This window comes from Venustampulla echinocandica (assembly GCF_003357145.1).
Source record: "Venustampulla echinocandica strain BP 5553 chromosome Unknown scaffold_6, whole genome shotgun sequence".
Taxonomy (NCBI): domain Eukaryota; kingdom Fungi; phylum Ascomycota; class Leotiomycetes; order Helotiales; family Pleuroascaceae; genus Venustampulla; species Venustampulla echinocandica.
Genome location: NW_022474211.1, coordinates 804,856 through 829,128, shown reverse-complemented (window position 1 = coordinate 829,128; position 24,273 = coordinate 804,856). Strand labels below are relative to the sequence as shown.

Genomic DNA, 24,273 nt, shown 5'->3' with positions numbered 1-24,273 from the left:
CTTCCTCTGCCTAAGCTCCATCGCTCTCTAAATCCCGCAAGCCAAGTAAAAGAAGAGCGCGTAACGTGAAATTCGCATCATTACCAGCGACATGGACATGCTGAAATGGAATCTGATGTGTTTCCAGGAGCGCTCTTAGGCCGATTCTCGACGTTAGCTGCAGTGGCTGTTGGGCAAGCTTCTGTGTATCCAATACGTAAACAGGTTCGATAATTATTTCAAGCTCCTGTGCAAACTTCAAGTCCATTTGCCCATGATGTGTCACTAGCACAATAGCCCTATCGTCAGGGAGTATTTGTGCAACCTGATGTTTGATGTCGTCAAGGCGACATTGTTCTGACCCCCCAAAGAGGAATTTCTGCGAAACTAGGGAGCAGTATTTAGAGGAGCCAACGCAGAAGCTGTATGTTTTTAAGAGATCCGCCCGTCTCCGGTCCGAGGTCAGTCTTGTCTGCGCGAAACGTAAGACATCCCTCGTGTCTAAATAGATAGCCCGAATTGGAATTCCTGGTTGCGAAGCTTTCGTCCATCTGGTGTAAACTCGGTATCTATACAAGCAAAGACGACGTCTTTGATCGAAGAGCCTGGGAGGTCGTTAAAGGAGACTGTTGTTTCCGAAGGCGGGCTTGGGCGAAGACCGAGTAGAAATTGAAGAGTAAGGAACTGGTTCTTCCTTATTAATGTGTATGGAGTAGTAGCAAGCGGCGATTGTGGTGGATAAGACATGCTTGTAAATTTAGGGAAATAGTAGGTGTAAAGTTGGAATGACTAAGGTCATAATTTATAAATTGGTGTGATGGGAATGGGTGTGGCTTTTATAGAACCCACGGGACATGGAATAGGGTTATTCGTTTCGCAAGACGTCTCTCCCTTTTGCGATTCGCGTATTGGACTGCAACAACAAATAAAATTCATTATATTCGAACCAATCGCAAATAAGTCGTATCTTGTAGACATTGAGTCACACTCTACAGAGTAGTGCCTCTACCCTCGAATGCTATGACGTCATTGACGCCGGTGGGAGAACCCGGAAGGCTTACATCTAGGCGCCTACCTAAGGTAGGTAGGTAGGTACCTTAGGTAGTCAAGACGGCGGGATATCATCCTTATGTCACGCATGGTCATGGCAAAATGTTATACTGTACTTCGTACATACAGAAAATATCCCAAGGAGTTTTTAACTACTTTCCTATCTTCCAATTGTATTTTATACAGAGGATTCTAACTGCACTGGGCGGCGTCACCTCGTTCGCCGCCCATCCTGGATCCAACGTCGACACGCAGCTCAGAGCTCACATTGCGTATGATGATTATAATAGCATTGCGGAGGTGTCGAAGCATAGTACGGCCAAGGACTAGGAATTCGAGGAGCCGATGTTTAAGACGTTCGCCCAAATCGGCGCCCCGCCTCTTGTTGCCGTGCTAGACCCAAACCTCCCCGCTAAGGCCCCCCTTTACTTAGCGAATGGCCGGGGTGTGGAGCTTGACGAGCATGCACGCGACCCTGAGACCGTCGAGAAGTTATGGAAGCTGAGTGAGAAGCTGGTTGGTCAAGAGCTTAACTATTAAAGCTAAAATCTCACATATAATTACTCCTTAATGTATTAGCAGTTCGTATTATTTACCTATGTATTTGGGTGATTTGCCCCGTATCACGACTTTTTAGGGACTTGAGCCTTTAAACATAATTCCCACACAATCAACTTCTTTGCTTTGTTCCTCCAAAAGTTCAGCTTGTATTGTGCTAGTTCAAAACTGCTTAAAACCACAGGGGCAGCAATAACTCTAGATTAACATACAAAACACACGGGGATTGAATTTTCCTAAAATGGTATCATCATTTTGTACTACACACTTCCCCATCCCCTTCAACAACATGATATCTCTTCTTTATCCAGACCACACCGCTGGGCCAGCAAGCTGGTAGGAGGTTGGCTAAGTCACAGAAATGTTAGTATCTCCCATCCTTATTGTTCGAGGCTAATAAAATAGAAACTCACAACTGGGTAATAGATGTTGATCATCAATCCGGGATCTGTAGCCTTGTACGCGCCAGGGAATGCAACCAGGCCAGTGGGGTTACCATTTCCACCTCCAGTGACGTTGATTTGCCCGCAAGAAATGTAGAACTGTGCTCCTCCAGCGCTGCTAGCAGAATGTAGGGCAGTGTGCTCGACTCGGACGAGATATTCGCCGCTAGGGACTGCAGCTGGGATCTTGAAAGATACAGTTGTTGCACCTGCGTCACTAGTCAACTGTGCTCTTGACATTTGGGAATTATGAGAACGGCAAAAGTACCTTGAGTTGGCCAAGTCAGAGATCCACCAAAGTTGGGCCCCTGTCCGAAAATCTTGAACCACACATTTCCACTCCCGTCCCAGGTAGCGGCAGTACTCCCAGAGGGAACCTTTGCCATATAGACTTGCAATGGTCCCGGATGACTGATGCTAGCTTTAGCTGTGAAGCCCAGGGTTGAGCCAGCCGCAACGGTGAGGGTTGATGCCGACTTCGTGGAGGCGTCAACGTTACAGCGGATGTTGAGAGAATTAACATCTGTCACTGGTCCGTTGCTGTAATAGCCAGTCCATTGACGGACCTAGATGGTTGCGAGAGTCAGTACTTGCCAGTCAATTAATATTAGGAGTTGGTCGAGTAGAAGGAGAAAGGATGCTTGGCATATATACAAGGTGTGAGGAAACATAATATGCTCCGCAAAAGATTAAGAAACATATGAAATTGTTTTACATATTGCCATTCCGAAGTTGCAGCACCATTTGCAACGAGTGAGGGGAACACATAATGAGCACTAGCCACGGAGGCAAATGCCAAGATTGACGCGGAAATCTTCATTTTTGGAGAGAGGGCAGTACAGTAAGAGAAGCTTGCAATATCCAGGTCATGTTGTCAATAGGGTAGGTGTCATACCTTTATATATATCCTATATGTGCTAACTCTTACGATTCTTGGCATAGAAGACCTATAATCTCTCGGTTAGTTTGAGGCCTGAGTATCATTATCCTGATATTAAGCATACACTTTATCCAGATTGGGATATGTCACGGGGAGCTCCCTTCCGCCGCTTTTTACCCCACATTCTAAAATGCCGAGCCTACATGGATTGTCGCAAAGAGTACCATTCTAGTTTTCATTTGCTGAAAGAGGCGGATGATGCCCCCAAAAAGATATATCGAGATTCCGCCGGAGAAGCGGACCCAATAGATGTTGGCAAGATCCACGACGGGGTTCTAGAATCGGAGTTGATCCTGGAAATTCCACGAGTAACGGCTGGTAACTTGCGTGGAGCGGAAATTTTTTCGGCATACGAATGACGGAAATACACGTGTGGAAATTATGCTGGAGAGTAGGATAAAAATTTCGAACCTAAGGGGACAGCCAGGGGAGACGAGTAAGTGGCACTGCCACCTAAGAGATAAATCACTTCATTTTATATAATCCACCGTCCTGGCCTTCGAGCGAATGCTCAGTCTCCAGACACCGAGCAATTCAAGTCATCTGGGCTCTCAGCCGAATTCATACTCCACACCATAGCACACTCAATCCACCTTCCCGGAATGCTCAGTTACAACCCTAGAGACAGGCTCAGTTTTCTCTGGAAATTCTTCAACTACTGGATTTGCCTTGCTGATTGTAGCCTTATCGCCCTCGATAATAAGTGCCACATCTTCCAAACTCGTACCCTTGGTTTCAGGGCACTGCCAATAGACGACAAAAAATTCAACAGCAATCCAGGCGACGTAAAAGTAGTAAAACTTGTAGCCAAACCTGTTCAATCCGATTGGATTCACATACGTGTTGAACGCGCCCGCTGCCCCAGTAACGAACCAAAAGAGTGCAATACCCTTGGCCCTAATGCTATACGGGAGAATTTCCACAACGTAAAGCATCATGGCGCCCGTCCAACCCAGGTTGTGCACTCCGCTATAAAGATAGATAAAGGCCACTGAAGCGTACGATGCGCTCTTTGACCCTGTATTCGTGAAAACTCCAGTTAGGATTGTAATGATGGTGAAAACGAGCCACATGAGCGCCATGCTCCAAAGTAGCAATGGCCTACGGCCAACCCGGTGGGGAAGAAAAGCAAACCCAACTGAACAGGCGAAGGAGAACATCTGGGAAGTTGCTGTGATGAGCGTTTGGTCTAATGTTGTGGTTATGCCGACATCGTTGAGCATCTACATCAAATCAGTCATACTCGGTCAGGCTGAATTCCCCTTGGCCTTCTTACCGTATGGAGGTAGTAGCTAACAACTCCGTTTCCGGACCATTGCTTGCAGATTCCAAACCACACCATGATGAAAACTCTCCACTTGTTTCCATTAGCTTTCCATAACGCGCTCCATTTAGTTTGCTTCGCCGAGATCTCTAGCTCGATCGTCCCCACAATCTCCCGATATTCGAATTGCACGACTTCGTCTTCGCGATCGCCATTGGCATGATAGTGCGCGAGGATTCTGAGAGCTGCATCTTCTCGTCCTTTACTCACCAGCCAACGAGGGCTTTCGGGCAGAAAAAATATTCCCTACAAGTAAATGACGAAAGTTAGTATTGCTTACTTATGTTGTATAGTTGTAAGCTGCCACAACTAAAATTATATTATTGACAAGGTGTATGTTTCTCTTTGCAACTTACAATGGCCTGGCAAACTGACGGCAAGGCTTGGAATATAGAAGGGATACGCCAAGACCATGTTGAATTCAGACGAAAAGTACCTATTCACAATTACTCTTAGTATGCTTAACCGACTTGCTGGAGGGTCTTACCAAAGGTTATCCATGCTGCTACAATCGCACCTATAAATAAATTAGTATGTACAATAGTGATTGGGTCCTAACTTTCGGATATGGAAAACTAACCCATGGAGTATTGAGTATTGGATAGGGCTGTTGCAGTTGCTCTTTGACCTGGGACACTAATGAGTCTCTCATAAACCACCAATAATCATGCCAAACTTACTCGGATATGCTAACTCAGCCACGAGGACCTGGATATACGTCAGAATCCTTCCACTACGTGCATCTCTTTTGACTCACTGGACCAATTGCTCCTACTACAACACCGCCAATTCCTAGCAAAAGCCGTCCTGCAATAAACATTCCAGCTACACCAAATAGTAAGCATCCTCATTGACTAGGGCCATACTATCATTATAATCTGACCGTTAATTGCCCCAGTACAGAGAGCGGTCCCGATGATAGCGACAATACTTCCAAAGAACATGGCCATCCTTCTTCCATATCGGTCTGACAACGGAGTAATGAAGAAAACGCCTAGAATATTTCCAATCCAGTAGCTAGCGCTTAGGATCCCGAGGAGCGAGCCTTTTGGTTCATGAAACTCTATGTACTTGTTAGTGAGAGTTTGGTCTTCTGCTTAATTGAACTTGCCCTTCCGCCAGGTGGGCAATTGCTGCACATTGTTGATCAAGCTTGCATCATAGCCTTGAACATACTCGCTCATAAGCGGAATAAAGATGAGGAAATTCAACTTCCTCAATCCGGGATCGTTCCACCATGGTCCCACTTTGTTGTTGAGGTGTGATGCGCCTGCAACAGCGGCCCGGTCGACCTTGCTGGTCTTGCTGGCGAACATGATTTTAGATACGCGTGCTTGGAGCAAAACGAAAATAAAAATTAAGACAGAGATAAGGAAAATATATGATATTAGCTGCACGGATAATCTATAGCATTGTTGGTAGCTTGCGGGGTCGGCCATTCATTTTCCCTGCAATACTCATTGAACTTGATGTACCAAGTACACTTGTATTGGAGACCATCTAGCCGCAACTATTCGTAGATACCTTGCACCATGCATTGATCTACGGAGCAGAGCAAGCTGGTTTGTGGAAGTTCTGAGTTGCTCTCCAACGATGCACATTGGTCGAATCGTTGACAGACGCGGGGGACCTTGGATACGGGAGATAATGTGCCGATGCAAAGTTGGCCGAAACAATGATCTACCGAACAGCGCCCCTGGTAGCAACAATTGACGGAGGTTGGGAGGTGAACTCCAGATTGAGGATGCATGTTCGCGTGGATAAATCGAATGCCTCAAGCCGGGATATTTCCGCTGATCATTCTTTGGTAAGCGAGATAACCTCAATATCAAGAGGCTCTATTCTCTCTAGATTTTTGGAAAGGCCCTGAAGGGAACCACTAGAATTTGTATTCCATGATGCTTAATGCACCTGCCATAAACCGCTTGGGTCAGGATCCAGGAAGGGCTCACCGGATCAATGCCAACAGCTTCCAGCAAAACGCGATAACAACAGTAAAAGGATGGCAATATGTAGCTTTTTACACTGAAGATAAGGGCGATCCAAGCAATGGGTGTTATGTGAACTTGGCTCGGCGGAAGGTTGGTCCACTTGGACTTCGGCGGGAGGAAGAGGGGTGGGAGGTATTGACTTTCGAAGACTATAAGCAAGTTGTTGATGATGGGCACAATACCATATCTATAGGTGTTTGTAGAGGAGATGGAACCATCCATATCGCTTTTGATCACCATTGTGATAAGTATGGTTGACCTTAAACCTTATCGTACGTGTATATTTACACATTGTGTAGGTTAAGATTTCGAATTTCGAACCCTGGAGAAGATATAGGAGGCGGGAACTGCAGCTGGACCGTATCCCAGTTTACCAAGACACAGAGCTTCTTGCCCGGTGTGGCTCCAAGTGACTTCACAAAAGAAGTGACTTACCCTCGTTTTGTGAACATGGACGACAATCTCCTACTTACATACCGTATCGGCCAGTGAGTCTACCCCCAAGCCCATATTTCATAATGTGCTTTGCCAACAGATGAGTTAGGGCAGGTGAAGGATCTGACGTCCTGTACCGCTATTCGTCAGAGACCCATAGCTACACCTTTCTTGGGCAATACCTCACAGGTGTCTCGAACAACCCATATGTAAACGGGGTTGATTACCGGATGGGTATGCTCCATGTTTCGTGGTGCTACCGCAATTTCGTCTCCTTTTCAGAATCCGCATCGCCGAACGCACATAAACAGCAAGCTGGTCCGAACGGACCCGAAAACAATTTTGATCTCAACTATGCATTCTCTGATGACCTAGGCCGGAGTTGGAAATGCTCTGATGGTGGTACCATGGCCGGTATTGGAGACGGAGAAACATTTGGAGGCCAGAACACGATAATGCCCAGCGCAGATGGTGCAAGAGTCTTTGAAATTCCCATGGGAAGTGGGATATTGAACCAAGAGGCCCAGACTGCAGATTGGGAAGGTGGATTCTGGGCTCTTAACAGGGAGAAAATAAACAATGAGCAGAGATGGATATTGTATTACAGGGACGCCTCAGGTAAGACGCGGAAACTCTTCGAGATGCTGAAACTGATATTGTGCAGCTAAATGGACGAAGAAGCTGGTACCGCATGTTTCTCAGCCTACTGAAACTGGCTCAAGGGCCAAGATTTGCGTTGATAGAAACAGCAATGTCTATGTGATTCTGCCTGGAAATTTGGATACTAGCTTGAGCATATTTCGAGGAAGAAAGGACGAGGGGTATGATAATTTTGAACTCATCTGGACTGACGACGGGTACGATGGCGAGCCTCTTGTAGATGTACAGCGGCTTGAGGTATCCGATGTTCTGTCAATTTTCACCAGAACCAGCAGAATTGCTAGAGATATCGTTGTGCTAGATTTTCACTTGCAGCTAGCTAGCGAAAATGTTTCGTAATGAGAGTATTGATATGCGGACTCTTACATGTCAATGAGATATATCACTTGGTGTAATCGTGGGTTTAGGTTGAAATGGCATAGTACCAGAGAGTCGGTTATATTCAGATGTCCAAATCCTCACTCTGAAAGGGGACTTGGGTCGCTTCCGCTTCCAACGCGACATTCCCCAAAACAACCTCCGCTCTACAAACTCAAACGGAAACCCACGTGTGGCAAGATACAAGGACGAGCAAAAAGAAAGCACATGCAATGGTAAGTATCTCGTCCACTTCATTGCTCTCTGATGTTCATCGCATTCCATCCAGGCACCCAAGAACCTACCTCCCGCCGCGAAACAGGCCAGGATCCTGGATTGGTTCAGGGAATCGATGAGCGTCTATACCTTAAAGGAACTCGAGAAATCACTGCAATCAGTTGCATCTATCAACCAAATGCAAGTCAAGGACTATCTGCAAGCTCTCCAGGATGAAAACCTCATCCGAGTCGAGAAAATCGGCAGCGGCAATTGGTATTGGTGCTTCATGTCGGACGCAAAGAAGACCAAGGAGAATATGATCAACACGCTCAAGGGCGAGGAGAGCAAGCTTGTAGCTTCGATTACTGATACTGAGAGACAAATCCAGGAAGAGATGACCAAGCGGAAGAAAGATTACGAGATGCCTGAGAACAACGGCATGGACCGAAAAGCCCTTCTCGAAGCACATGAGACGCTATTGAGGGAGACTGAGATGCTTGACAAGGAGTTGGCTTGCTACAGCGACAACGACCCGGCAGAAATCTTACGCAAGATAGAGGAGACTAAGACGATGAGGGATCGGGCTATGAGATGGACTGATAACATCGAGGCTATAGAATCATTTATCGCCAATCTCACCGGCGATCGAGCTCGAGCAGCTGAACTGATGCAGTCGACCTGCGGCGACGAATACGTGGTCGGGGAGGGCCTGAAGGACCTCTGCTTCACGGCATGACGGAGGGATGGGCACATGAAGACGCCAATGTGGATGATGATGTGGGGCTCGGACGCGAATGACAACAGAGGGAAACAAACCGGCTTGGATTCTGCACTTCTTAAGAGCTCCAAGTGCTGTTTTGCAAATGGATTTGCTATCCGGCCATCTCGTTTATTGGTGAGGTATCGATACGGGACGCAAGGGGCCCATTATTGAGCAGCGAGATGTGTACGCAATGTGGTTAGCTTGCTAATAGAACCTGATATGGGTTATGGGGTCGCATGGTACTCGAGTATCACAACATACAAGACTTTTGCCACAGTGCTTGGCGTCAGCAGCCCGAGAATCAAGCTTTTTTGATCACTGCCACTTCGCTCTGAGACGAGATAAGGTTTGCAGCTGCTTGGGCCCATCCGAATTCCAAATCCCAGGACGCAGGATATCAGGGTTGGAACTTGGAACCCCCCTAGTACTAAGTGCTACTCCAACTGCTGCCAACTGCTGTCAACTGCTACGTAACTGCGAGACAGCTTGCGGCGGGTGTACGAAGTCACCCAGGCTGGCCCACAGTGGGACTGGCACCCATTCCTCGCTGTCGTCGCTATAGTCGAAATTGCATATTGGGCGCAAGACTAGCTGTGGACGTGACAGTCAATACCTAGCTGCCAGTTGCAAATATTACTCCGGATCACTACGAAGCATTTATTACCTACCTTACCTTAGGCACTTGTCTATTCTACTCACTCCCTCGCCGCACCACATTGCACACCGACCGCACCATGGCATAGCCAGCATAGCATACCTACTGTAGCATAGCATGGCTCCCGATTTATCTCTGCAGCACACAGCTCACTACTGGCTCTGAAAACACCACGAGGCCTGCACCGGATTGTACCAGACCCGACTCAGCCACGATCCGACGGAATACAGGCAATGCTTCTTGGAGCATCCTGGCCCCCAAACGCCCTTCTCACGCCGCTCTCCATCTTTTTCGCCATCCGACAGGCTGGAGCAGGGCAGAGGCTTTCCAGGCCCCGCGCTCTGACAGCAGCTGTCTCTCGCCGTCCAAACTGCAACGCGCGTACTCGCAGCGCCCGAGGTCGCGTTATTAATACTCCGCGCTGGAGCTGCGCTGCACCGTGGATGCTGGGCTGCTTTGCTGGGCATCTCGCCGTTCCACCAGTCGCCGTCACGACGGTGTCGCACCACGCCCCAAAGCCTCTCTGGATTCCGTAACTCGTGTTCCCGTCGGAACCGTATGACCGTGTGACCGCCTGTCAGTATCCGGGTTGGATTTACTTGGCACTCCCACGATCGAACTCTTGGCGGCAAACATATCACAACTTGTCTGTCTGTTCGTCTCTCGCTCTCCTAGCATGTGCGCGAATGCGAATACCAATGACAATGCCAATGCCAATGGGAATGCCCCTTCTGCGGCATCGACAGCGACAGCGGCCCCGATTACTTCGACATTGTCGTCGCCATCCGCTTTTGCGTCGACCCGATCCCTCCTGTCGAGGCTCACCTCCCCTCTGAAATCCCGCGCCCGGAACCTGACCGACTTCCACATCCGCCCCGATGAGCCCTATCGCAAGTACTCGCCCGGCGACTTGGTCAAAGGCGCGGTGATACTCACTATTGTCAAGCCGGTCCGCATCACGCATCTCACGGTTTGCCTGCGCGGCTTCGTTCGCGTGTACAAACATCCCAATGATGTTAATGAGTCGTGGGCGGTTGACCCTTCGCTCGCCGCCCCGGGCGATCCGACCAAAACCCAATACTTTGGCAACGGGCACGCCTCGCTGTTCCAGGATGAGGTAACGCTGTGTGGAGAGGGCCGCCTTGAGCCCGGTATATACGAATTCAACTTCGAGTTGCAGTTTCCGAGCAAAGGCCTGCCAACGAGCATTGATGTGAGTTTTCTCCCGAGTCCTTCCGAGTCCTTTCTTCCTCAGCTGAAGGTCCCTGGCTAATGAATACGCAGTTTGAAAGAGGAACGATTTCCTATCTAATTACCGCCACTATCACACGCCCGACCTCGATTGCTGCAACCTCAAGTTGTGATCAGAAAATCTCCCTCGTGGAGACGGTGGACATCGGGCCCATGCTTCCTCCGAAGGCCCGCACCATATCCCTAGAACCTATATCTCGGCGTCCTAAGCGGAAGAAAACGACTAAGACCAAGGAGAATGGCTCCCAGGAAACGACTGAGCCGGGCTCTGATACGGCGCGACCGCCAGGTTCACCGCTCCCTGATGACTCGGCGAGCCAGCGGGGTTCGCATGATACGGGTGGTCCTCGCAGTCCTGCACCAAGCGATATCCAAAGTACTCACAGCACAGCTACAAGTACAGATAGCACGCTTAGCAGCAGTACGGGTCTCAGCTTTCGCCTTGCGCCTGCGCCGTCGTCGCTATCAGCACGCGATAGCCAAGGAACGGGCAGCAAGATCTCGCTCTCCAAGACGATTACTGCTGCTATCCAGCTACTCAAATCTGGGTGTCTACCAGGTGATAACATGCCTCTTCAGATATCGATCAAGCATTCTAAGCCAATAAAAAGCTTGCATGGGATCATCATAACATTCTACAGACAAGGGAGGATCGACTCTTCTCCGCCCCTGTCCCTATTTGCAGATATCAAAGGAAAGGCAGCTGAGAGGTTGAAGCATGAAGAATACTACCCCAAGTCTAAGACCGGGCTCGGAGGGTTGTCGCTGACCTCGGCCGGTTCCAGCAATGTGTTCCGGAAAGATCTCTCACAGACCTTTGCACCTATCTTGATTGACCCGACGTCCCTGACTGCAGTTGTGAACACCTCGGTTAGGGCCCCTGAAGATATCTTCCCAACTATCTCTGGGGTTCCTGGCCAAATGATAAGTTTCAGATATTTCGTCGAGGTTGTCGTAGACCTTGGTGGTAAGCTAGCAGGTCAGCAACGGCATGTTCCACGAGCAGGGACAGTAACAAGTTATGGCAGTACAGGCGGTCGCTTAGACGGAAATGCCAACACATTGTCGACCTGGGGCGGGGGTATCGTCGATACCGATCACATCAGAAGAGAAAAGAGCGTTGTCGCGTGCCAATTCGAGGTCGTCGTTGGATCTACTGACAGTGCGCGCAAGCGAGGCAGAGCCAACAGCGGACCTGGGCAATTCAACGACAGACCTCTGGAATCTCCAGGTTCTCCGGGGATACGGGATCCCATATTCGAAGAATCCCTTGCACAAGGAACTGTTGAACCGCAAAATATGGACGCACAAACTCTTCACCCACGCGATGATCCATCGTATGGCGAGGGCTATCACGACTACTACTCTGACCCTCCGTATGATTACAATGATGTGGCTCATCATCACCCCAATGAGTTTCCTCCGCCTATCCATTCCCAAATATCCGTACCTCATCCGGAGGTGCAGTCACATGAAGGCTTGGGTGAAAAGGAGCGACTTCGCCGGGCCGAGGAACGACTTTTGCCCAGTCAACCGCCACCCGATACTGACGCGGACCCTTCATCATCAAGAACAGTCGTCCCTCCATCAGCCCCATCTCTACATCCCCACGAATCATCCGATGATCTATACCATGCCGAAACCGTGACCCCACAAACAGCACCAACATCTGCACCTTCACATCCCCCTGAGCTCTCACCCAATGCTTCCACCACTCCCATTCTAGGCCCCACCTCCACCCCAGCCCTCGACGACCTTGACCCAGCTCCAGATGCTCCACCAACCGACGACAAGCAAGAACTAGAACGTCGTCGCCTGTTAGCTGAAGCTACCGCACCCTCACATTTCCCTCCAGACGACGACGACAACGCAGGGGAGGGGAGCTCCAGACCTCAATATGAGCCCACAGCGCCTACTCTCACCGAAGAAGACGAGTACGGAGGGAGCTACACCCAGCATTTCCCACCATCGCCTCCTGGCCCTTCACATAATGAGACCCTGCCCAAGTATGAACGGTGATGTTGATATACCACAGCGAGAGCTATTTGCAATTTAGTATGGAGAAAGCGCCATTTGCATAGACATATATCAGTAATTAGCTTGTCGAGATAGCAAGAAATCTATAATACCCTACTACTACCCATAATTTGCAGTTTCCTCTGCAAATACAAATTCCGCGTGTCTAAACATTTATGTAGGTTCTCATTTGCAAGCCTCAACCGCTCAATCCAATCCAAAATGGAGTACTAAACAGCCTCCCCATCAACTGTTCTCGTCACACTTCAGTTGACCTACTAGTAATAATGGTCTACGATACCGCGTTATTTGATTCGACACTCTACACTTCTTGTGCTACTATTAACGATTATGCAGACCGCAACAGAACGCTCAGCAGCGGCAGCAGAACTAAGGAGACATGATCTCTATAACGATATACTGCTACGTACTTGGGTCGGTACAGTGGACTACCCGATAAAACATACCCCAGCCGGAATCCTCTATATTACGGCTCTCACGCTTCGACCAGTGATCGCCATAGCTATCCTATAACTAACTGCACTTGTCAGGATGAGGCCTGTAAAGCCAAGCCTAGCTCCATGTACGGATTGATCGGAGTGTACTGCTGAGTTCCTTAACCCCCCTTTTTTCTTTTTATCGAGCCGTGACCCTCCTGGTCTTTGAGCGGGCTCTGAACACTTTATACAACAGCAGAACTGGTAGCAATAGCAGAACTAACAACGGCAGCAGAACTGACAGTAGCAGCAGAACTGACAATAGCAGCAGAACTGGCAATAGCAGCAGAACTGGCAACAGTTCACCAAGGAGAATTAGATACTGTCCATTTCAATTATAGCACCACCTATTTCTTTCTCCCGTCGCATATAATCCACATTTCCAATCAACTTAAAGTTTGGATGTACAGTCCGCTCCTCAGACGATGATGGCGAAGTGTTAACCACGAGTACCTCAGTCTCCGAGGACATGCTGGACTGCTGTTTCAGTTTCGCTGCAAAAAATAATTGTCCTAGTCTTGATCCGCTTAGCTATATATTCCTTCTTGGAGGGGGCGGGGTTCCTGCAAGCTTTCGTTTTCCTCGTGTTCGGCGCTAGAGATCAGAAATCAAGTGATACTTTAGGGATCTGATAACTGACGAGGAGGATCTTTTGGCAAATTTACCTTTCAAACCTATCTATCTACCTATCTCGCTTTCTTTTATTTTCCTTCCCCTGCCACTGTATACTTACAAAATAGAAGAGGCGTACCTCCGTAGGTAATGTGTCTTCTCTTCACATTTTTCTCGTTTTCGTGTTGTTACTTAGAAGAAGCAATTACAATGCCCGCGGAGAAGAGCTGCTTTTTTAGCTCTGCGTTGAACTAGTCAATTATCCTCAACGCGTTCGTTACTAGGATGCGAGATATCTGTGCATCGCTAGTTCAGAAATGGGGTATGTACACTCGTTTATTACTTAATACCATGTGGTCAGGTTTCTTTTTGGTGGGACTTGGAGGGTGTTTGTTGGGATATGAGGAGGGAAGGAGACGTGAGATGAGGAGATATAGATGGCGTGAGGATGGTGTGAGGATGGCGTGAGGATTGGGGCGGGTTCGGTCTTCGGAGGGGATATTCAAGGAGGAAGTTTTGAGGAAAGGGGCGGGGGAGTGGTGCGAGGGGGGGAGGAGGGGAGGAGGGGAGGGAAATAAAATGCGTCATGTAGGCCAATAGAGAAACATCATGTATGTACTTGTGGGTGTATACAATGTTCTATGACCGTAACTCACCCACTTACGTACCTTTGTGGGTTACTCTCTTCCACATCACATCACAGCACGAAATACATTCCAAGTTTTTAACATGAATATCTTCTCAAAGCAGCTACCATCCCCCCATCACTCAAGATGAAGAACAGCATAGCCACCTTATCTATATACAAGTCCCTCCTCTATCTAGGTAGGTAGGTATCCATCTCGACACAGCAGTCTAGCGCGCTCTTTGTCTATCACAGCCTAGCTCTTATTCTGCGCTCTGTAATATTCTCGCTGTTAAAATTTCCATCTTATCCCTTATTTGTTTTTGGACAGAGAAGCTTTCTAGTCATCAAATCAATCCCCCAACTAAAACATTCATCGCAATATAAAAGAACCGCGAGATGTGCTTCGACGGACGCCAGAACACCGCTTTAAAAAATCATTGTACTAAATGCCAAATGCCCCCGCTCCCCACGCTTCCCATACATTTAAAGCCTTTTGCGTATCGGTTTACTCATCGGCTCCAATTACCATGCCGGACTTGCCACGTCCAACGGAGGGTTGGAGTTTCATGGGCTTGACACCGAGGCCGTTGCGGTTGCGGAAGAAATAAACACCCTTGCCCTCGCCAACTGCGCCCTCTGATGGCTCAACCCATTGGCACCACCGGGCGCTGGTCCATAAGCTCTTGAGGAATCCAAGAGAGCCGCCCTCGGTGTCGGAACGATAGTGGCGGCCCATGATGGGTTTGATGGCCTCGGATGCCTCGTCGGCGTGGTAGAAGGGGATGGTGCTGACATAGTGGTGGAGCACGTGGGTTTCGATGATACCGTGGAGGAGATGGCGGCCTACGAAGCCGAATTCTCGGTCGATGGTTGCGGCGGCGCCACGGACGTAGTTCCAGCTTTCAGCGTTGTAATGGGGAAGCGTTGGGTCGGTGTGTTGGAGGTAGGTGATGGCAACTGAGAGTTGGTTAGCACGTGCTTCGGAGTCATAAATTTTCAACACGAATTAGGGGAGATACATACCGAGCCAGTGGTTCACCCAGAGATAGGGGATGAAGTACCAGACGAGCATGTTGTTGAATCCGTAAGTCTTGCAAAGAGTAACGAGGGCGGTGATGGTGATGGCGAGACCGGCATCGCTCAACAGAATAAGCTTAGCATCCTTGGCTTCGTACAGAGGGCTGGAAGGGTTGAAGTGATTGACGCCTCCGAAATAGCCGTTGGCCTTTCCTTTGCCACGGCCTTCGTGTTGCTTGTGATGGTTATCGTGGCCGGTCACGTTGGCAAAGAGGTACAAGGGCCAGCCGAAAAGCTGTTGCAGGACGGAGTGGAATGCGGTTGCAATAGGCGTCTCCTCGGTCAATTCGTCGAGTTCGTGGACGAATTTCCCAATGCGGGAAGAGTACTGCTCACGGGTCTTGGGGACGAAGACCATGTCACGTTCCATGTTTCCGGTGGCCTTGTGGTGCTTGCCATGGGAAATTTTCCAGGAGAAGTATGGGACAAGGAGGGCCGAGTGCAAGACCCAGCCAGTGGTGTCATTGAGGACCTTCGAGGGGGAGAAAGACTGGTGGCCGCACTCGTGAGCTAGGACCCAGATACCGGTTGCAAAGAGGCCCTGCAGGACGGTATACAAGGCCCAGAGGGCAGCACGGATTGGCGTGGAGGGGATGTATTCAGGGGTAACAAATTTGTTGAAAATGGCGAAAGTGGTTCCCAAATAGACAATATCACGGGCGACATACATGAGGCCCGTCAATCCGGACCGCTCGTAGCAGTGCTTGGGAATGGCATTTCGGATATCGTTGACTGTATAATCCGGGAGCTCGAACTGGTTGCCGAGAGTATCAGTAAGCTTGCCGTAACCCTGATCCTCTGTCTCTTCTAGAGAGGACATGGAGGTGAGGGACGAGGTGGAGGGCGATTGGCGTGGGGAATCGCTGGGAGATGCCACGGCGGTGGAGGGGGAGGATTCGGCCGTGGTCGAAGTCACCGTCCGTCTGAGGACGGGGTGTCGGGGGAGGGCAGTAGTGGACGCCATGGTGAATTGGGTATATATTCTGGTCTGGCTATGGGCGTTTGCCTATATTATACTGCAACACTGGGGGGCGAGTGGCAGATCGTAGAATGGCAGAATATATTTTGCGAACCAGGACCGCAATCGGGGGAGGGTTCTATTGTGACGAGAGCGCTGAGTAGAATGTTAGCAATTAGGCTTCGATTGTGAGATGTCGACGAGGATAACGTACAGAACGATGCACCGTCTTCTGATCTTGAAGAACCCGCGGAATGTAGAGGCCGAAAGGGAGTGAGGGCGTGGTGGTGTGGAGGGCTGGAGGAGGAGGAGGAAAACGTGGTTGCTGGTTGGGGGGGTTTTATTTATTATTGCGGCCACCCCTTACTTGCCCCCAGCTCGCCCCCGGCGGCCACGCCAAATGTAAAATTCTCATCCCCGTTTGTCCCATCCATTGATCCCCCACAGCACGCTAGTTGCTAGTTGCTAGTCAGCCAGATGGGGGTTTTTTATCCAGGCTAAGGCTAAACTGGGCTCCATCGACGAAGCACTATATGGCTCTACTCTATTCTACGAGTATTCTACCACTACCTATTACCTGCTAGAACGCTCTGACAAGTTACAACCCCAAGAGAATATGGAGCACCACTACTACTTACTACTACGTACTACTACGTAGCGAGGATAGTATCATCTTCTAGCGGGTCAGCATTACAGCAATAGGCCCTCATCCGTTGGGCACCACCACTGATCAGCAGCTGCCAGCAGGACACCGGACACACAGGACAGACAGGCGGTGGAGCCAGATATGCAGCGGCGGGGACCAGAAACAGTGACACCTGCGTGTGCTTCTCTCGCCTCTTATTCGAGTATATTGACCGCCCATCCATCCCACAGGACGGAAGAGACCAGAGTTGGGCGGGCTCCGGTCTCATCACCAAAACATAACCACATGCAACTCTGAGCTTCGTTTGGCACGGTGGCCGCTCAGCTGGCACAAGTTCACCACCACCAATGCCAGCCAGCAAAAGGCCGAGGATGCAGTTACACAGTGCAGGTGCAGGTGGTGGTGGTGGTGGTGGATGCGGGAGTCTGCTGATCATGGCTGAGAGAAAGCTTCAATGGCCAGACTAGGGGACTTAGTAGTGAGTGAGTTTAGTGAGTTTAGTGAGTGAGTGGGTGAGTGAGTGAGTGAGAAGTGGGTAGTTAGTGAGTACTGCTAAATGCTAATGCTCCTGCTCATGCTCTATGTCATGCACTCCGCAAGTTCGTCCCTCGGCCATCTCCAGTTCACATGCCAAAAACCAGCAGGATATATACAGGAGGGAGGAACAATCCCTAGTTACCAGTCGCCGGCCCTTGCCCGCTCCGTCCAGGAACAGATCGATTCTTTGCATTTCGATGCTGGACGTCTGCATTGGCCAATCGCCACACGGCGTTGGAGACCCTTCCGCCACCCCTGCACACCTTAATCCCACGCTAAGATGTTTTGTTGGGAGCATTGTTGAGGGCGGCCTGAGTTTCGAGGCTGCAAACGTGGAGTGACTTGCTCGAGGTACTCCAGTATATTTCCGGCTCCTTGGCACTCGCGGGTTCCCTATCATCCAGCAGTCTCGGGCCACTAATCCCACTTCGTCGGTACCTAGGTACCTACGGAGTATGTAGGTACTCAGGTTGCTACGAAGTGCACTACGAACGAAGTACCTGCGTATCTCTTGATCATCCTTTGGGCTAGCGAAGAGGTAGCCATAATACAGTAACCCTTGTCCGGCATTGGTTTCCTCGTCAATATGGTCCTCGGTCTCAACAACTGTTAATTTGTTTGTTGCCTTTGCCTTTGCCTTTGCTCTGCAGTTACTCCATCAAATGATCAAATACAGCGCATCCCCTCAACCGATACCTTCAAGATTAGATCAGACTTGCGGAACGAACCAAACTGGATCAGTTTCCCCGCCACAGAAACCCCCCTTGAAAATACGCTCAAACAGTCATACGACTTTGGGTAATAATGTATTGGCTCAGTCGCTGGTTTCGACTCCCCCTCTCGTAGCTTCTAGCAGAGTTGATATACACTTGAACCACAGTTCCTGTTCTAACGCCAGTCCCATGCAGTTCGCATCCCGTGTAATATTGATACAGCAGTATCCCAAGACGGATACCATTCCCAGAATCCTGATTGCTTGCTTTATTTCGGCCATTTCTTCCATCCACGACCATGGCCCCTCTGCAATCCAGTGTTAGTAGGCTGGCGAACATCCAATTCCACGTCTGGGGCGAACATACCTCTTTCCACGTCTGGATCATCTGCGGCATCCCCAGCATAGCCTGCTTCCGCTTCTCCAATCTATCACACATACCAATCAGCAAAATATCCTTCTTCGTAGCAACATCCAAGCAGCATAATAGCATGCTTGCCGAGTAATAGAAACACCCCAAACATACCGTCCCTTGAGTGTCCGCTCGGATTCTTTCCCCTTCACGCGCTGCCCAATACCTGTTCCCTTCACCCTGAGCCCATTCTCCATCCTCTTCCGAAGCCTCTCTTCGGTGCCCTTCACTGTAAATGGTAGCAGCTCCTCAACGCCATTTTGGCGCGCGAGTTTGACTAGGTCTGCCTGTCTCCGCAAGGAGTATTTCGGATCATGCCATCTCCCCGTGATTGGGTGCTTCTGCGTTCGGAAAGGATTTTGGAAACCCTCTACAGCGTTTGCCGCATCTTGGTCTGCGGATGGTGCTGCTGAAGCGGAGGGCGATGTATTTGAAGGAGCTGCGTCGGACGCCGAGACGATGGCTTGTGGTGGGTAGCGCGCGAAGAATCGGGTTAATCGAGGGGGCAGCGATTCTGCAAGCTTCCTGTACTGTTGGGGTCTCATTGTCGACATCCTCACGGTAATTGCCAGGCTCTTTGGGCGGCTTCAGTAGGAGGTGAGGTTGCGATACGTAGTCGGAAATTTCGAGCTTGTGTCGCTTACTAATAGAACTCCGTGCCCATCAAGCTCTCAAAAGTTCTGAACCTCGTTCCTCAGCCTTGCATTACATTACAACACCATCAACCTCGGCATCGCCTCATCAAACATTACCCCAAGCACTTTTTATCTCAGTCCTATTTCGGTTGAATATTATTTAGTTCAGGACCTCATCTGTGAAGATAGATAGCGGACGTGGTAGTAGAACACGAGGCGACAATTACACTCCTCCCGAAATGAACGGAAGGCTACCATCACCCCCGCCACCTCCTCCAGATGCATCAGTTCCACCTCCTCCTACCGATATAACACCACCACCTCCTCCAGATGGACACGCTCCTCCGCCCCCCAGCGATCTGCCTCCACCGCCTCCCTCAGACACAGTGCCACCGCCTCCTGAAGAACCTATAAAGAAGAATAAAGTTGGTTGGGGCGCGCCACGAGATCGCGGACCGCTCAGCATTGAAGATATTCTGAAGAAGAAAAAAGAGGCTGATGAAGCCGCAGCCAAGGTATGCTTCTACCCGTCATTGTGGAGTCGATTCCCAGGTTCACAAAGCCGTGTTTAGTTTTTGCCGTATATATACTAACTATTCGTCTTGCAGCCTAAATTCCTATCCAAAGCGGCGCGCGAGAAGTTAGCTCTTGAGAAGAGGGCAAAGGAAGTCGAGGAACAAAAACGTAAAGTTGAGGCTGAAAGAAACGGCCGAAGCTTCGAAAATGGCGATAGGCCTAGACAGCAAGAGACCACTGGCCGGGGACAGTCTTCGGTTCCCACTGGCCCTCGAGCGATGCGTCATGGCGATCCACCATCTGGCCCTGGGGGCGGACGGAACGCCAATTCAAATCGGAATGGAGGTGAAATGCCACCGCCAGGTAGACCCGTTGTGGCCAGTAACAAGGCTTCTTTAGCTGGAGAGAAACGCCCAGCGAACGGCGATACTACAGAAGCTTCTCTTACTCGGACGCGTTATATGGGTGCAGAAACCAACCAGTCGACATTCTCAGCAAAGAAGAAGCGACGACGAACCACAGAGAAGAAGTTTAACTTTGAGTGGAACGTAGAGGAGGACACAAGTCCGGACTATAACCCACTATATTCAACCCGCGCCGAGGCTAATTTCTTCGGAAGGGGACGACTAGGTGGCTTTGCAGAAGATGCGAGTGAAAGCGGTGCACTGAAGTACGCCAAGGCCCTTGAGGCACGGGATACAGAAGCCGGTAGAGCCCGCGCTCAAGAAATATTAGAAATGGAAAGAAGGAGAAAGGAGGAGGCATCTGGAAGAAATGCGCTTGACAAGCACTGGAGCGAGAAGAAATTGGAGCATATGCGAGAAAGAGATTGGCGTATCTTCAAAGAAGATTTCAACATCGCCACCAAAGGAGGAGGAATACCGAATCCAATGAGAACCTGGGAGGAATCGAATCTTCCCAAACGGCTATTAGATGTCGTTGCTCAGGTTGGCTATGACGAGCCGTCAGCTGTCCAGAGAGCTGCAATCCCCATTGCTTTACAGGCTAGGGATCTTATTGGTGTTGCCGTAACCGGTTCGGGAAAGACAGCTGCCTTCTTGCTCCCGTTACTGGTATATATCTCCGAATTACCACCTTTGAACGAGTTTACAAAGAACGACGGACCTTATGCCATCATCCTTGCGCCAACCCGTGAATTGGCTCAGCAGATTGAGGTGGAAGCACGGAAGTTCGCAACGCCGCTCGGGTTTACTTGCGTGAGTATTGTCGGTGGTCACTCTCTCGAAGAGCAATCCTACAATTTGCGTAATGGTGCCGAGATTATTATCGCAACTCCAGGTCGACTAGTCGATTGTATTGAAAGGCGAGTCTTGGTTCTAGGCCAATGCTGCTACATAATCATGGACGAGGCTGATCGCATGATCGATCTCGGGTTCGAGGAATCTGTCAATAAGATCCTTGACGCACTGCCGGTCACAAACGAGAAACCGGATACCGATGATGCAGAGGATGCTCAAGCCATGAGCAGACATCTGGGCGGCAAAGATAGATACCGACAGACTATGATGTACACAGCCACTATGCCAAGTGCGGTTGAGAAGATTGCGAAGAAGTATCTTAGGCGACCGGCGATTGTCACAATTGGTAATGTTGGAGAAGCTGTCGAGTCGGTCGAGCAGCGCGTCGAGTTCGTGTCGGGCGAAGACAAGCGGAAGAAGCGTCTCAACGAGATCCTGGCCTCGGGCGAATTCCAGCCTCCTATCATTGTTTTCGTCAACATCAAGCGAAACTGTGATGCTGTGGCTCGAGATATCAAGCATATGGGTTTCTCATCTGTCACTTTGCACGGTAGCAAGACGCAGGAGCAGCGTGAAGCCGCATTAGCATCAGTCCGATCTGGCGCAACCAACGTCCTAGTTGCCACAGATCTCGCAGGAAGAGGTATTGATGTACCGGACGTGAGTCTCGTCGCCAATTTCAACATGGCCACCAACATCGAAAGTTACACCCATCGTATCGGTCGTACAGGTCGTGCAGGCAAGAGCGGTGTCGCGATCACCTTCCTAGGCAACGAGGACGCAGACGTCATGTACGATCTCAAGCAAATGCTAACCAAGAGCTCGATATCCAAAGTGCCCGAAGAACTAAGGAAACACGAAGCTGCGCAGCAGAAACCTACGAGAGGTGGCGGAGGGAAGAAAATGGAAGAGAGCACGGGATTTGGAGGGAAGGGTGGAGGTTGGTGATGAGAGTTATGTCTACTATAAGCTTGTAATTGAGATATCATACATTGTAGTGAGCAATGGAATGTTTTAAATATACGTGGGGAATTTTAAGAGTTGAGATGGGTTTTTGAAGGGCGCTTAGCATGTAGGTAGGCTCCGTTACATGTTTGTAATTCGCCCTTACTCTGTCCAATGCTCAAGGTTGCAAAGTCATTCTTGGATGAAAAATATGTATAGCAAAGCAACGCATCCTTAACTTACTGTCGGGAAGGTTGGAATGTGTGGTGGAAAGAGGAATATATCATGTAAGGTGGTTGCTGTGAGGCCCAAATACTTGACTTGCTCTATAGAAGTGTCTTAAGTGTAAGAAGCCATTTACTTTATAGGCTAGCAAACTTATATATATAAATGCCTCAACATATTACATGAAACTACAAAAATTGATTATGAATTGCTCATAGGAAATGACTTAGTGGATCATTACAAGAATGAATTATGAATTTCATTCAGACAGGAATCATACTTGTATTACTGCATCTGTATTATGGAGCTAGTGGAATGGTTTACTTACCAACCAAGTAATACGTTCGCATTACCTGGTGGGAGAGTTGAAAAGTGGCAGCGGTAGCTTTCAGGGCCTGGGGCGTTATTGCAGAACCTCAGGATCTCATATTGGATTTTACCTTGTGTCGATCCTTGCTTCGTGGCTCCTACACACTTAATTCAATCCCAACTACCCATCAATCAAGCTTCTTTTCTCGTGCCTTTGCAGCGCCGCTCCTCATTCTCCTCCTTCTCGTTCCTACTATTGCAAGTACCAAAGTTTCTCTTCTCTAGAAATTGCGGAATCCACACTCCACACTTAACAGCTACTCTCGGTGGGGTCTCCACGCTCTCGGTTGTCAAATATCATGGACCAGACCACAAATGCGGCAAGTGGCGCCCCTACAATGTATTCTTTTTCTATGCTAGAGATGGTGACCCTTGAAGATTCCATCTCGTACATATTCATGAGTCGCAACAAACGATTCATTATCGAAATCGCTGCTGAGCATCTGGAGGGAGAAGGGAGCCTGATCGATGAATTCTACGAGTTCAAGGATGATATTGACGACCCAGATATTCTATGCGACTTCGAGACATGGGCTATTGGCCCGATTCATGAGCGGGTCAAACAATTGGTTCCAGTAGCTATCTCCAGACCAACCACTCTACTGGAATACTATGATCCCCAAACTTATGTTTTCGAGCTGTTCAACGATGGCGGTATATTAAAGGCAAACGAGCTTGCTTTCGATCAGGAAATTTTCGGAGATGCCAGCCCCAAAGTTGCCATTATTGAAAATGCAGAAAGTCGGCTTTCACCAAGCCACGAAATACCTAGGGATGGTATCGTATCTCGATCCGCCCTTCCTACCGTACCTTTGACCCCGGCATCCAAGTTGGTGAGAGCGGCAGGTCTAGACTCCCTCGAGGAAGTGATGTGCGAGATTCCGCGGATTGTGCGAAAGGTCAACACGACAGATGAGTTCTTTTTCAAGGCAGGCGATAAGCGGCACGGGTTTCAAAGAGAAGTTGAGATTTTGGCCAAGTTACAAAAGATCTCTGAACACGATCTCAGCATCCGAACTTCGCGAATTGTGGGCCTTGTCAACTGGGACGGCCAAGAGTCTCTTCTCATGGATATGCTGTTGGAGCGAATCGATGGAATGACGCTCTATGATGCAATGCTGGACGCCTCGGTCTCTGAGAAACTGATATGGATGGATCAGATTGATGAGACAGTCAAGAGGTTACACAACTATGGGATTGTTTGGGGTGATGTAAAGCCGCACAATGTCATGATTGATCCTTCTGGGGATGCGATATTGATCGACTTTGGTGGTGGATGTACGCTCGAGTATGTAGATTTGGAACTTCAGGAGACCATAGAAGGAGACTTGCAGGGTCTAAAGAAACTAAGGTCGAGGCTGTTTTCTTGATGAGCCGCTCGTAAAATACACGGAGATACCCCTAGCTCAAGTTGTTAACTGGCTTGCTGTGTGAAGTGACGTACATCTGTTTCACGCACGCCTCACTATTGCACGTCTCACTACCTTCCTAGGAGGAATATGAAGCCCGCCAAAAGGGGTTCTCGCGTCAACCACCAGCTCTTTCTACAAGGTTCCCTCTCCAACAACGGCTTATTATGAGATTTCATTTAAGTAGAGAAGTAG

At 49.3% G+C, this 24,273-nt stretch overlaps 8 protein-coding genes across 8 annotated transcripts; 4 read left to right on the top strand and 4 right to left on the bottom strand.

Annotated features, from left to right (window-relative positions):
- Window positions 1-1,890: 1,890 nt before the first annotated feature.
- BP5553_07684 (uncharacterized protein) lies at window positions 1,891-2,850 on the bottom strand (the record flags this gene model as incomplete). Its single annotated transcript, XM_032016307.1, has 4 exons — window positions 1,891-1,935; window positions 2,001-2,239; window positions 2,299-2,596; window positions 2,746-2,850. The coding sequence occupies 4 exons, from the start codon at window positions 2,848-2,850 to the stop codon at window positions 1,891-1,893; spliced, it is 687 nt and encodes a 228-aa protein (XP_031867538.1).
- Window positions 2,851-3,554: 704 nt separating this feature from the next.
- On the bottom strand, window positions 3,555-5,610 carry BP5553_07683 (uncharacterized protein; the record flags this gene model as incomplete). The annotated part of the gene is made up of 9 exons (XM_032016306.1): window positions 3,555-4,193; window positions 4,247-4,540; window positions 4,651-4,730; window positions 4,782-4,811; window positions 4,875-4,922; window positions 4,975-5,002; window positions 5,052-5,119; window positions 5,178-5,355; window positions 5,434-5,610. The coding sequence occupies 9 exons, from the start codon at window positions 5,608-5,610 to the stop codon at window positions 3,555-3,557; spliced, it is 1,542 nt and encodes a 513-aa protein (XP_031867537.1).
- A 582-nt stretch (window positions 5,611-6,192) lies between these two features.
- BP5553_07682 (uncharacterized protein) lies at window positions 6,193-8,692 on the top strand (the record flags this gene model as incomplete). Its single annotated transcript, XM_032016305.1, has 6 exons — window positions 6,193-6,533; window positions 6,585-6,773; window positions 6,830-7,338; window positions 7,385-7,617; window positions 7,851-7,973; window positions 8,027-8,692. The coding sequence occupies 6 exons, from the start codon at window positions 6,193-6,195 to the stop codon at window positions 8,690-8,692; spliced, it is 2,061 nt and encodes a 686-aa protein (XP_031867536.1).
- A 1,358-nt stretch (window positions 8,693-10,050) lies between these two features.
- On the top strand, window positions 10,051-12,644 carry BP5553_07681 (uncharacterized protein; the record flags this gene model as incomplete). Its single annotated transcript, XM_032016304.1, has 2 exons — window positions 10,051-10,587; window positions 10,659-12,644. The coding sequence occupies 2 exons, from the start codon at window positions 10,051-10,053 to the stop codon at window positions 12,642-12,644; spliced, it is 2,523 nt and encodes an 840-aa protein (XP_031867535.1).
- A 2,239-nt stretch (window positions 12,645-14,883) lies between these two features.
- BP5553_07680 (putative oleate delta-12 desaturase) lies at window positions 14,884-16,419 on the bottom strand (the record flags this gene model as incomplete). Its single annotated transcript, XM_032016303.1, has 2 exons — window positions 14,884-15,335; window positions 15,402-16,419. 2 exons carry the CDS (start codon window positions 16,417-16,419, stop codon window positions 14,884-14,886), a joined length of 1,470 nt encoding a protein of 489 aa, XP_031867534.1.
- Window positions 16,420-18,372: 1,953 nt separating this feature from the next.
- Window positions 18,373-19,265, bottom strand: BP5553_07679 (uncharacterized protein; the record flags this gene model as incomplete). The annotated part of the gene is made up of 2 exons (XM_032016302.1): window positions 18,373-18,616; window positions 18,835-19,265. The coding sequence occupies 2 exons, from the start codon at window positions 19,263-19,265 to the stop codon at window positions 18,373-18,375; spliced, it is 675 nt and encodes a 224-aa protein (XP_031867533.1).
- Window positions 19,266-19,594: 329 nt separating this feature from the next.
- Window positions 19,595-22,078, top strand: BP5553_07678 (Pre-mRNA-splicing ATP-dependent RNA helicase PRP28; the record flags this gene model as incomplete). Its single annotated transcript, XM_032016301.1, has 2 exons — window positions 19,595-19,870; window positions 19,964-22,078. The coding sequence occupies 2 exons, from the start codon at window positions 19,595-19,597 to the stop codon at window positions 22,076-22,078; spliced, it is 2,391 nt and encodes a 796-aa protein (XP_031867532.1).
- Window positions 22,079-22,968: 890 nt separating this feature from the next.
- Window positions 22,969-24,039, top strand: BP5553_07677 (Uncharacterized protein; the record flags this gene model as incomplete). The annotated part of the gene is made up of 1 exon (XM_032016300.1): window positions 22,969-24,039. The coding sequence occupies one exon, from the start codon at window positions 22,969-22,971 to the stop codon at window positions 24,037-24,039; it is 1,071 nt and encodes a 356-aa protein (XP_031867531.1).
- Window positions 24,040-24,273: the final 234 nt, after the last annotated feature.